Consider the following 13,015-nt stretch of genomic DNA (forward strand, 5'->3'; position numbering starts at 1 on the left):
TTCCTTACTGGTTTTGTTGAGTTTCTTACAAATAAATTCTGCTTTTTTTCTTTTTTTCCTGAACAATAGGGCCCATGTACTGGGAATCAGCAAAGTCTGGCACACAGCAGGCTATGGGATGCTGTAGTTGGTTTTCTTCATGTGTTTGCCCACATGCAGATGAAGCTGTCTCAGGTATCTTTTTATTTTACATTTTCCATTTTAAGTTACTAATAAAAGATAAACAGACTTGTTAATATGTTTGAGTCATTAATAACAACAGTTAATAAGCGGAAATATGAGGAAGAATAAAAAACAGAGGTGATAAAATACAATATTGTTGAGTGAGCAAATTACAAAAATTGTAGGGGGTATGAATAACAGGCCTATAATTGAACTACTGGCCAAAGGCACGAAGCTGATCAGCTCAAACTGCAAATGAAGTATCTTGCCAATATTCAGGAAGAGCTATCATTTTCTGCCTTTCATACCAAAGTTCTGTCACAGTGTTTTCTGAAGTTGTATGTGAGCCTTGTATGCAGGACCCATCTTCATTGATGTATCCTGCACTGACCCCTAGTTCATCCTTAGTGAACTCTATCTCAAACCATGTCTGCATCTAAGCCTTTTTGACTCTTAGCTGAAAAAGAGAATAATGAGACCTTAGAATAGCTGTATTGCTTTTGTATGTGAGTGCTCATTTAATAATCAATAGAAATAGTGTAGGGGACTAGCACAGATAGCTCTTTAGAGTATTAAAATTAGGTAAGAAGAATCCTATCTTTAAGCAGTGCATTTTTCAAGTTATTACATTTTCAAAGAATTACATATCTTAACTGAATGTAGTATTCTAAATTTTTACATAATTTAACATTCTCAAAGAAAAGTGTCATAAGCTTCTAAAGGTTTTAGTTATTTTTAAGCAGTAGAACTCTGAAGTCTCTGAGGTTTTTAGATTTCATTATTTGGCTCCAAATGTATCCATATGAGTGCTCTTTGCATAAATTAAAGTGGTCTTGCTCAAATGATTCCTTCCTGCTCTTGGGACTGCATGGCTGAAAGTAGGCCAGTTGCTTTGATTTATAGACTTTGTGCTACAAGTATACTTCTCATTCTTTACAACTAAATGCAGGTCTTCTTCCAGGAAATTTCATCACAGTGAGATCTGATTTTCAATAGTGATACATTGGTTTTCTCCTTCAGTATATTTTTGAGTGCCTGTAGATATTTTTCTGCTTTTGGTACATCTTTGTTATTTCAAGAATTGAAAAAATAGCAAATGTTAGGGTAGGCCACAGTGGTGACTGTTATGCTCTCTTCCTCTATCACAAGCAACATGGAAAACGGTATCCAAGTATTTAGTGACAATGAGTCAAATACATGGTAGCTCTGTGTTGACTGATAAATATGTGACTATTGGCAAGATTTGTTTTTACAGTAATTCAAAGTTTATAGTCATAGCTGTGCCCAGAGTGGCTTCATAGCATCTTTTGATTACTGCATCTAGAGAATAATGATGCTTATCCTGCCACTTCAGAGAAAAGCAAGAAGCTTTGCACAACAACATCCATTGTGTATGGAGTTAATCATGCTGTTCTGCGTGATGACAGAAACATAGTCCACTCCAAATGTATGATAAACAGTGTCAAGAAAGACCAGAATAGACATGGATTCTTTTGTTCATTTATAATTTATTGCAAGAATATATCAATAAGCTTTTCAGATTCTATTGAAATACTGTTTTTTCAAAAGTGTAGGGTGGGGCTAAATGGACTTATAAGGAATTGCCATATGGCTTTTTTCTCTAAGAGGGCTATCTAGGCTAAGTATTTGGGTTTTGTTTTACATAGGGAGTTTCTAGAGCACTTCTGGAGAGTATTTGAAACAAGATTTAAAAAGGAACAGAGCTAAATCATTGCTTTGTTTGGGTTTTGTTTGTTTTCTGTTGTTGGTTTTTAGTGTTTTGTTTGTTGGTTTTGGGTTTTTTTTCAGTTTTCCTTCTCTAGTCTTGTACAAGGAAGCAACAAGGCGATACTGCTAATACTTCTTAAGAATTCTCTGTAAGGTGGAAAATGAAAGTAAAATTTCCAATTTAAATGATAAAGAACCTTTGGATTGTAAGGAACTGTTAAAGAAAGAAGACATATAATGAAAACTTACAAGACAAATCACTTGGAAATCATTATTTCCAGATTGTGCTGTTTTCAGTCCAAGATCCAAATTGCCGTAGAGTGCCTTTAGTTTGTTGTACTAGTCACCGAATTCCAGCAATGCTAGGTATGCCTTATCAATATCATGATGCAGCCATGTATCACAGGGGAAGAAATTAACTAGTTGAATAAATCTATCCAGATAGATTCCAGGTTGAAATCATCGGCAAAGGAAATAGTAAAGTTGGTAAGCCCAGTGAGATAAAAAAAAAGATAAAGGAATTAATATAAAGTCTATTTAATGAAATAATAATGGAATGTTATTAGTTAATATGCTGATTTTTATTTAATTTTTCTTCCAAAGTAGTTCATTGGTCTATAATAGAATTGCTCACTTTGAATCATGTTATGCTTTGAGCTGTATGTGCTGTTGCCATTGTTTTTACATTTCATAGTTGTAAACTTGATTACACCAATAGTGATAATATTTAAGCTGACATGATACATTACAGAAGCATCATCTGTGAGCTTGACATATGCAATTATTGCTTTAAATTTTTTCATCACCTGCAGTTTTCACTTTATTGAATGACTCTCTTCTAAACAGATGGTCATGTAAATATTTGATCCTGTAAATGTACTATAAGGAATCAAGCAATTAAATAGATTTTCACTGTATTACCAGCTTTGGCACCACTAGTTTAGTTTCTGTGCCTCATTTTTACAGATGAAATATGCATGCATGTATATAAATGTCAAAGAAGTGAACAGCTATCTCATTTCATATATTGTGTTCATTATTTAGGATTCAAGTCAAATTGAATTACTAAAGGAATTAATGGATCTTCAGAAAGATATGGTTGTCATGTTGCTGTCTATGCTGGAAGGTAGTTAAAATTTAATGTGAAATCCTCTTTAGAAGTTGTTTGAGAAAAGTTTTTAGCTTTTGTGATTTTATTTATGTGACAGATAATGCTCTATCTTCCTTTTTAATTTTTATGTCTCAATTGTGAGAAGAGTTGTTCAGTCTTAAAGTAATTGTGAGATTTATGTAGTATAGTTGATACAGTTTACGTTAATCCTGAGTGCCAGAACTGGTTAAAATCCAGCCCTGGCAGAAATTTTACTTTGTTTCCATTAACTGGCTTCTCTTTTGGCTTAGGTGAAAAGTTTTGTTTACTATTGAAGTTGTAATTCTGAGTTGTAGGAACTGAACCATTTCTCAATAGTTTTGTTAACACCTTTACTATATTGCATTTATTTTCATAGTGATTTTAGCCATAAAGTACAGGCTTTGATTTGTCTAGTGACAAAGTTCAAGGTCCTTTACAGGTAATACACAAAATTATGATTCCCCAGAGAATGTGTTTACTGTCAAGAAATACTACTATTTCTTTATCTCCTTTATGGTACTGTATTACTGTTTCCAATACTAGAATAACCAGACATACATATAGGTGATCCAGAGATCTGTTTTGCTTCTTACATGTATCCTATCACATATATTTTCTTGAGAGAACTTAAAAGGGCAGGAAATGCAGCATAGATTGCAGTGTAGCATGCATCGCTGCTGCTTTTCTGCTGGAAGGTCATGGAGAAGCAAATTAAATTCTTAGTGTTTTAGGCTGTGTTTCACCAGCAACCTACAGAGCTACTCATCCTAAGAAATATGACACTCATTCTGTCTATGCTGCCCTATAGTAAAATTCACACTATGCTCTCTCACATTTAGTACTATATTAAATGTAATGGATGTCTTTATGTAAGGCTTGTTAGTTTTCCTTTTCCTTAATGGCTAATATTATTCGCTTACGTTTTTTCCATGTCTTAGGGTAGTTTTATTAGTAAGAGATTTCTGATTTCATTGCTAGCTTTCTCATGGGAGTGTGTTAGCCAGTAGTTTATCATTCTTACTTGTTTGCTTATTTCAGTACTGATTATTATTTACTTTTCTTTGCTAAAACATTCACTGCCATCAGTATCTCTAACTTTATGTCATTGCATATAGGTAATGTTGTGAATGGAACTATTGGCAAGCAGATGGTTGATATGCTTGTGGAATCATCCAACAATGTGGAGATGATTCTGAAGTTTTTTGATATGTTCTTAAAATTGAAGGATTTGACTTCCTCTGATGCATTCAAAGAATATGACCCTGATGGTAAAGGGATAATTTCAAAGAGGGATTTTCACAAGGCAATGGAAAGCCATAAGCATTACACGCAGTCTGAAACTGAGTTTCTGCTGTCATGTGCTGAAACAGATGAGAATGAGACTCTGGACTATGAGGAGTTTGTGAAACGATTCCATGAACCTGCCAAAGACATTGGTTTCAATGTTGCTGTTCTCCTGACCAACCTGTCAGAACACATGCCCCATGATACCCGCTTGCAAACTTTTCTTGAACTGTCAGAGAGTGTGCTGAATTACTTTCAGCCGTTCCTTGGGCGCATAGAAATCATGGGCAGTGCAAAGCGCATTGAACGAGTTTATTTTGAAATAAGTGAGTCGAGTCGGACTCAGTGGGAGAAACCTCAGGTGAAAGAGTCAAAGAGACAATTTATATTTGATGTTGTAAATGAAGGCGGGGAGAAAGAAAAAATGGAGCTTTTTGTTAATTTCTGTGAGGATACCATCTTTGAAATGCAACTGGCTGCCCAGATCTCTGAATCAGATCTAAATGAAAGGTCAGCAAATAAAGAGGAGAATGAGAAAGATAAGCCTGAGGAACAGGATCCTAGAATGGGTTTTTTCTCTCTTGTGACCATGAAGTCAGCATTAGTAGCACTTAAACATAATCTAATGACTCTTATGAAAATGCTCACCATGAAGAGCCTAAAGAAACAGATGAAAAAAGTGAAGAAAATGACCATGAAGGACATGGTCATGGCTTTGTTTTCTTCCTATTGGAGCATTTTGATGGGCTTACTACATTTTGCTTGTAGTGTTGTCCGGGGCTTCTTTCGCATCATATGCAGTTTGCTGCTTGGAGGAAGCCTAGTAGAAGGAGCAAAGAAAATCAAGGTTGCTGAGCTATTAGCTAATATGCCAGATCCCACTCAGGATGAGGTGCGTGGGGAAGGAGAAGAGGGGGAGAGGAAGCCAACAGAAGCTGTATTGCCAACAGAAGACTTGACAGATCTGAGAACTCTGTCAGATGAGAGTGATCTACTCTCAGATATATTTGGTTTGGATTTGAAACGAGAAGGTGGACAGTACAAATTGATCCCTCACAATCCGAATGCTGGTCTGAGTGATTTACTGGGCACTCCATCCATAGCTCCAATGCCTGAAGTGCAGGAAAAAGTCCAGGTAACTGTATTTTTTATTTCTGCTGTGTGTTTCTCTCTTTCATATGTTAGCTGTAGTTTTGAAACACAATTTGCATTTGTGTTTTTTTCTCAGTTTTGTGACATGTTTTTTAAGTAATCAACCATAATTACTGATGTTTACTCTCTCTGTTTTCTTAAATTTGAATTGCCACAAATGCCTTCTGATTCAGTGTTAAAATGTGTCTTCATTCATGTAAATCAGAGGATCATCTTCTTTCAGGGTTTCAATTGTTGTTTGGTTTTTGTTGTGTTTTTTTTAACAAAAAGCCTAACATTTTGCACTCTGGGTATCCTTTTAACTAACAGTGTACTTGAATAATAGTTTAGACACTTTTATTTAATCTGATTTTCTGTAGGAGCAAGTGAAAGAAGATGAAAAGGAAGAAAAGGAAGAAACAAAATCTGAACCTGAAAAAGCAGAGTATGTATTACTTTAACCTCTGATCCTATGAAATGTTTCTTTCACAGAGAAACCCATCTTGATTTACTTCTTTGCCTTTGATTTTGTGTCCATTCATGTTCCACAGTTAGGATTTTGAACCCGCATCCACATCCATGCACATTTGCAAGGAAATGGCATGTAAATAGCATCACACTGAGATTTTATGAATTTCCCTCTTCCAGCAATTTATTTTCTAATATCAATTTAGTTTCTTTTAGTTTCAAATTTTAATTGGTTGTTTTTTTCTTGGCAAGTCTGATAGAAGAAAAACTCTTGGAAAAATTGTAAGAGCACCTGAGTGCCTGACACTTTTTATCCATCAGTGGTAGAGAGCAAATCTTTTTTGCCCCTCCCATTCACTACAACCTATTTCAAGTTATTTGGATTTTGCAAAATCTTCATATCCCAATATAATTTTAGTGAATTACTGAATACTCTCACGTCTTTATGAAGAACTAGTGCTAGCATTTGATAAATAATAATTCTAAACTTTTTAGGATACATTAAAAATTAATGTTAATGAGATTAGTTCAGAATGAAAAGAGTGGAAAGTAAAACATAGTGCTTGGTTTTAACCAGTAAAATATATGGCGCTCCTTCCCTGTATTTTATGGTTTCTGATACATGTATGATTCTGGTATTTGTACACTGCTTGCAGCTGATACATCACTGTCAAAATTCTAAGTGGGTGCCTTTGTCTTAACTTTCATCCTTATTGCTCTTGTGGGATGATACTTGCCCATAACAAAAGCTCTTCTTGCTAATCAATACAGCAAATTTCTAACTCAGTATAATTTTGTGAAGTCTTGCTGGCTTTTGAAGATCATTTCACTTTGTATTGCTCAGCTTGACTGTGTGAGTTGCAGTCATACCTGTGTTCTCTGTGGTGATTGCAGTGCCTGACACTATTACCTGCCCTGAAGCCACTCCTGACATAAGACAAACTTTCACTTGAAAAGTGAATTTTAGTAAGAGTGTATTTAGTAAGAGAAGTGGCTTAGGACATTGCCTATTCTGTTTGTAGATAGGTATAGAGAAATTAATAATGTAACTTCTATGTTACCTCTGACTCTGCTTTAGCTTTGAATGGACTTCTGTGATCCTTTCATCTATCATGCTGCCACGTCAAATTAACTTCTAAGATGATTCATCATTCCTTAGATCATGTGTTTGGAGAGTGCAGCCCCCTAACTATGCTTTCTAGAATTGGGCAGCACCCTAATAATCACACATCAAATGCTGTCAAGTTTGACACTGTCCCACATGACATCCTTGTCTCTAAATTGGAGAAACATCAACTTGATAGGTGGACCACTTGGTAGATAAAGAACTGGCTGGATGGGCACACACAAAGAGTTGTGTGGCTCAATGTCCAGCTGGAGACCAGTAACGAGTGGTGTCCCTCAGGGATCGGTGTTGGGACCGGTCTTGTTTAACATCTTTGTCAGTGACGTGGACAGTGGGATTGAGTGCACTCTCAGCAAGTTTGCCGATGACACCAAGCTGTATAGTTTTGTTGATCCGCTGGAGGGAAGGAATGCCATCCAGAGGGACCTTGACACACTTGTGAGGTGGGCTGATGCCCACCTCATGAAGTTTAACCATGCCAAGTGCAAGGTCCTACACCTAGGTCGGAGCAATCCCAGGCACAGCTACAGGCTGGGTAGAGAAAAGTTTCAGAGCAGCCCTGTGGGGAAGGACCTGGGGGTGTTGGTCGATGAGAAAATGAACATGAGCCGGCTTCAGTGTGTGCTCACAGCCCAGAAAGCCAACTGTATCCTGGGCTGCATCAAAAGGAGCGTGACCAACAGGTCCAAGGAGGTGATCCTGCCCCTCTACTCTGCTCTCATGAGACCTCACTTGGAGTATTGTGTGCAGTTCTGGTGTCCTCAACATAAAAAGGACATGGAACTGTTGGAACAAGTCCAGAAGAGGCCACGAGGATGATCAGTGGGCTAGAGCACCTCCCATATGAAGACAGGCTGAGAAAGTTGGGGCTGTTCAGCCTGGAGAAGAGAAGGCTGCATGGAGACCTCATAGCAACCTTCTAGTCTCTGAAGGGGGCTGTCGAGGTTTAAACCAAGTCCCCCAACTCCCGGAGAGTTAGGAAGGAAAATCCAAAGAATGTAGCCCCCACGGATTGAGATAAGAACGGTTTAATTGCTAAGGCATAACACAGAACCCCTACTGCCATTTACTACTACAAATAATAATGATACAGCAAACAGCAAGTGAAAAGAATACAACACCCCACCAGCCACCGACCCATAATACACTCCACCCTGCCTGGCCGAGCACCATGTGCTCCCTCCTCCATTTTCCTCTAGAGCTCCACTCCTCCAGCCCTCTCTTTCCCAGTATCCATCCTGGGCATCACATGCTATGGTATGGAATACATCATTGGCTAGCCTGGGTCAGGTGTCCTGTCTCTCCTTCCTCCCGGCCTCCCCTCCTCCACCTGGCTGGAAAAAACCTTGAACAAACACCCTCAAAACATGCTCAAACAATGACAGGGGCCTATAGGAATGCTGGGGAGGGACTGTTCATTAGGGACAGTAGTGATAGGACAAGGGGTAACGGGTTAAAACTTAAACAGGGGAGGTTTAGGTTGGATATAAGGAAGAAATTCTTTACTGTTAGGGTGATGAGGCACTGGAATGGGTTGCCCAGGGAGGTAATAAATGCTCCATCCCTGGCAGTGCTCAAGACCAGGTTGGATGAAGCCTTGGGTGATATGGTTTATGGCGGGAGGGTTGGAACTAGATGAACTTAAGGTCCTTTCCAACCCTAACTATTCTATGATTCAAAGCTTTCTTAGTCCTGTTTGCTCCTGAACTGAGTACTTATGAATTACACCATTTGGCAGAAATTTAAAAATTGAGGTTTGATTTATAAATGGAAGAACTAAGGTTTTCTATAGCATTTGTGGGAACCAGGTGGTTCCAAGTGCATAAGGTTGGGGGAGGGGGAGTGCCAAATACAGGCAGTCACACAAACATACATCTGTCAGCTTACAGACATCTGTCAGCACAAGTATTAACTGCACAATTATGAAGCAACCCTCGGGTAATAAGGTTGATATATTGTTGATTACCTGCCAGTTAACATTCTCCCTTCAAGGTGCCAAACCAGTAAGTTTAATTATCTGTAGACTTTAACCAGCTCTTTGGACTGAAGAGACATATGTCCCCTTTTTATTGAGGTGTGTGAACTGCATGTGTCATGCATCACGAAAAGATGCAGTGGACTCTTTTGGGGTGTGGTTTAAATTTTTGTTTAACAATTTTATTAACTTGACATGTTATTTTGGCTTCATTTGTATCCTAAGAGGAGAAGATGGAGAAAAAGAAGAGAAAGCCAAGGAAGACAAAGGAAAACAGAAAATACGACAACTTCATACTCACAGATATGGAGAACCGGAAGTTCAGGAATCGGCTTTCTGGAAGAAAATTATTGCATACCAGCAGAAGCTTCTTGTAAGTTGCTCTCTAAGACTATGTGTTTAGCTGTTGGCAGGGATGTGTACCACCACGTTATTCTACCAATGTGAAGACAAATTTACTTGTGATAAACCTAAATTTCTATCACCATCATCTGTAAAAAGGACATAAAGACAAAGGTTTAACTCAAACATTAGAGAAAAGAAACACACAAATAACTTAGTAGACATGATATGAATTATTGGGAAGACAATTATGGTCCAAAGTGTAGACCTTCAGAGATGCCTTTCCATTACTGGAAAACAGATGTGCATTTTTATGTGAATAAAATGCCCAGATTTTCACAGCAGTTTGTGAGCGTGTAGAATTTGTCTCTCCATAAGAGGCAACTATCCTATTTATAATTCTATAAAAAAGCTCTATAAGGGAAACAAACAAACCATGCAACAACCTTATAAGTATTGTGGAATAATTATTACAGGGCTTTGAGCAACCTGGTCTAGTGGAAGGTGTCCCTGCCTGTGGCAGGGGGTTGGAACTGGATGATCTTTAAGATTCCTTCCAACCCAAAACATTCTATGATTCTGTGAAATGAAGCAAAGTATATTTATGTTCTGTTTCTATTTTCAGAATTATTTTGCCCGAAACTTTTACAATATGAGGATGTTGGCATTGTTTGTTGCTTTTGCCATCAACTTCATCCTGCTATTCTATAAGGTAAACTTGTCAAACTATTACTTTTCAAGTTGTATACTGAAAAACAGTCAGGTTTTGTAGGCGGTACACTCTGGTAAAACTGCCTAGTCTAACAGATTAAGTACCTGCTTCATACTGCCACTTCAGAAATCTAACAGTGTGGGAGCTAAAGTGTTTATGTGAGGTAATAATAGAGTTCCAGTACACAAATAGCTATTTCTAAAGGTCTGTCCTGCAGCAGAGGCAGCATACTGAAAGCCAAACCCATTCCTCAGATGTTCCATTTCACAGTACAGTGACTCAGCCAAGCCCAGCCTTCACTGTCAACTTAAACATGTCCACTGAGATATTTTCTTGTGCCATTATACTCCCCTGAGAGGGTGTGTACAGCAAATAGAAGGCACATCATCTTAAGCTGCCTAGAATATCACTGATCTTGTTTGTCAAGACCTGCAACTCTAGAGTCTTCAGACTGAAACTGCTTTTTTGTCAGACCCCTACTGATAAGAGCTACATGTGGGATTATCAGGAGTTGACTGGATTTCTTCCTAGAGGGTTATGTCATTTCTTGAATTTGAGGTGATAACATTCAGCAAGATTCAAATTTGCTACCGTGGGCAGAGAGTAAAAAAAAAAAAAAAGAAGAAAATGCATGCTAACACAGATTGCTGTAACAAAATTAAAGGGTCTCTGTGAGGTATGCTATGTGGACTTTTTTATGCAAAAAAAAAAATTTTCCTTTCAATTATGTTGTCCATGTTAGCATTGTTTTCAGTTACATTACTTAGATTGTAGTAGTGTAAAGCTCCTGTCAGAGGAATAGAACTGCAGTATTAAGATTCAGTGATCTAAACAGGTCTCCACTTCTGCTGAAACAGAAGAAAAGGAAGTTCCTGTGGTATCTACTGGTGAAAGTTTCAAGCTGAACAGCCTGGAAAGTGATGACGAGAGGGTCATTGCAGTGCATTACGTCCTGGAAGAAAGCAGTGGCTATATGGAGCCCACACTGAGGATTTTGGCCATCCTACACACAGTCATCTCATTCTTCTGCATCATAGGGTATTATTGTTTGAAAGTAAGAAAAAATAATCACTGCTTTTTCTTCTGTCTCTGAACTTTTTTATCCATTGAGTGCTACAAATATGAAAAAAAATCATAGCAACTTTATTTAAGCAGTTTGAGGGACTGTGTAAAGAAACATTGCTGTTAGTGTAAACTATATAGAAATTGTATGTTTTGTGATGTGGGAATTTAGTAAGTTACAGACCAGAACCTGATTTGCTGTATTGACACAGGACCATAGGATCAGCATTTGCACTGTTGGCATGTTAGCCAATTACAGCAGAAGCAGTTTGTGACTGTCATAGGCAAGCTGTGAATACCCATGACCAGAGGAAGCTAGATGACAGTGTCTCCATTCCTAGTCTGTCAACCGGGTCATTTTAAAAGCATGCAGCATTTTGGACTACCACTGCTGCATATTGAGCCTTCTTTTCTGTATGAACACTAGTCAGTGTTTTGCCAGGAACTGAAGCATCTTTCAAAGGAATGTCTTTCTGAAGATGTAAGATGTAAGAAATAAAGATGCCACATTTACTGTTAAAATGCTGCTTCTGATTTAGGAAGACCAAATGGTATAAATCTCTGGAGATGGGAGGAGTATATCTGGGATATACTACCCCCATTTTTACATTCCCCCTGAGACGAAAACTGTAGGTCAAAATGCAAGATCGTATTAAATTAAATGGAATTTTTCTACGATGCAATATGGCTGCTAATTTGTCCTTATAATTTCTTTATTAAGCTTTTATGTGGTCCTCAATATTTTTCTTTGTTTAATGGATATTACTTTTTCTATGCTGAAAAGACATGATCTGCATATGTAGTTGAGACAAATGGTCTGCATAAATTACTGCATTAAGCGGTCAATTTTAATCTTTACCTTAAGTGTCTCTGCACATTGATAAATACTAAAACACATTTTTCCTGTTCCAGTGGTTGGCACACAGCATGAAGTTTAGATTTCTGGCTTTTGAGATGTTCTCTCTCCCACCTTGTAGCTTTTTTTCCTGACTATGACTTTTTATGCTACTTTCTCATGTTGTGTTTTCAAACTACATTTCTAGCCAGAAGGGAAAGACTTTATTTATCATTATCTGCCATAATGAATTACCTTATTTCAAATTCTGAAACCCTGAATAAAAGACCAACTATGGTTACAGTTTCTTCTCTGTGGAGATGTGCTGCTTTCAAAATTAAAAATCTTCATAACTACATATCTGTGTATGATATGTTTGCTTCTGGAAGTTGCTTTGCTTCGAATTCACTACGTTTTTCTCAGCTGTGTGAAAATAAGATTCAAACTGTTGTTATTGTATCTAATGCAATCACCATGTTTCTTGAGCAGTCTAATTTTTATAATTACTATTTCAGTATACTTGTGCTCAGTCTTGACTAGTAGTACAGTCAAGGAGAGTAAAGCAAGGTGGGTGAATTTTTGAGACCTGTGAAATAATCCAGGGAAAGGTATGGTTTATTTTTTGTGGTAAGAGATTTCTAAGCAAAATCCACTCCAGTTAGATCCACCTTCTTGGAGTGTGCTTTGAATGTCAGCCAGCTGATGGAAGAGATTTGTGGAAAAAGCCTGATCCTTACTGCTCAGGCATCTCAACTGCTGGCAAAGAACTACAGAGCAAAAATCAAGTACAGGGAATGTGAAAGTGATTTAAGGTTTTTTTCTTTTTACTGCTTTTGATCTATCTTTGCTCTGTGCTGTGAAACCATTGCTTTGCTTCCCACTGTGAAACCTCAAGAATTCTTTAACAAATGAAAGACAGCCTCTGACAGCTGTGGGTATCAAAATGTAATCCAAAAGTGGGATCCTAAATTCTAAGCATTTTAAAAGTATTTTTATTTTAGCTCTCTTTCATTTGTCTAGCTCTAATAACTGCATAGAACTGAAGGATCTTCAAATTT

General features: G+C 37.6%; 1 protein-coding gene across 1 annotated transcript in view; it reads left to right on the forward strand.

Moving 5' to 3' along the window:
- The window catches only part of RYR2 (ryanodine receptor 2), a 363,651-nt gene that overhangs the window by 331,755 nt on the left and 18,881 nt on the right, over positions 1-13,015 (forward strand). Inside the window, exons 90-96 of the mRNA XM_034060766.1 lie at positions 70-174; positions 2,935-3,016; positions 4,138-5,441; positions 5,818-5,882; positions 9,232-9,379; positions 9,974-10,060; positions 10,896-11,114. Of these exons, the coding sequence (XP_033916657.1) occupies positions 70-174; positions 2,935-3,016; positions 4,138-5,441; positions 5,818-5,882; positions 9,232-9,379; positions 9,974-10,060; positions 10,896-11,114 (2,010 nt within the window). The remainder of the gene's footprint in view (positions 1-69; positions 175-2,934; positions 3,017-4,137; positions 5,442-5,817; positions 5,883-9,231; positions 9,380-9,973; positions 10,061-10,895; positions 11,115-13,015) is intronic.

This window comes from Melopsittacus undulatus, chromosome 3 (assembly GCF_012275295.1).
Source record: "Melopsittacus undulatus isolate bMelUnd1 chromosome 3, bMelUnd1.mat.Z, whole genome shotgun sequence".
In the NCBI taxonomy this organism is placed as follows: domain Eukaryota; kingdom Metazoa; phylum Chordata; class Aves; order Psittaciformes; family Psittaculidae; genus Melopsittacus; species Melopsittacus undulatus.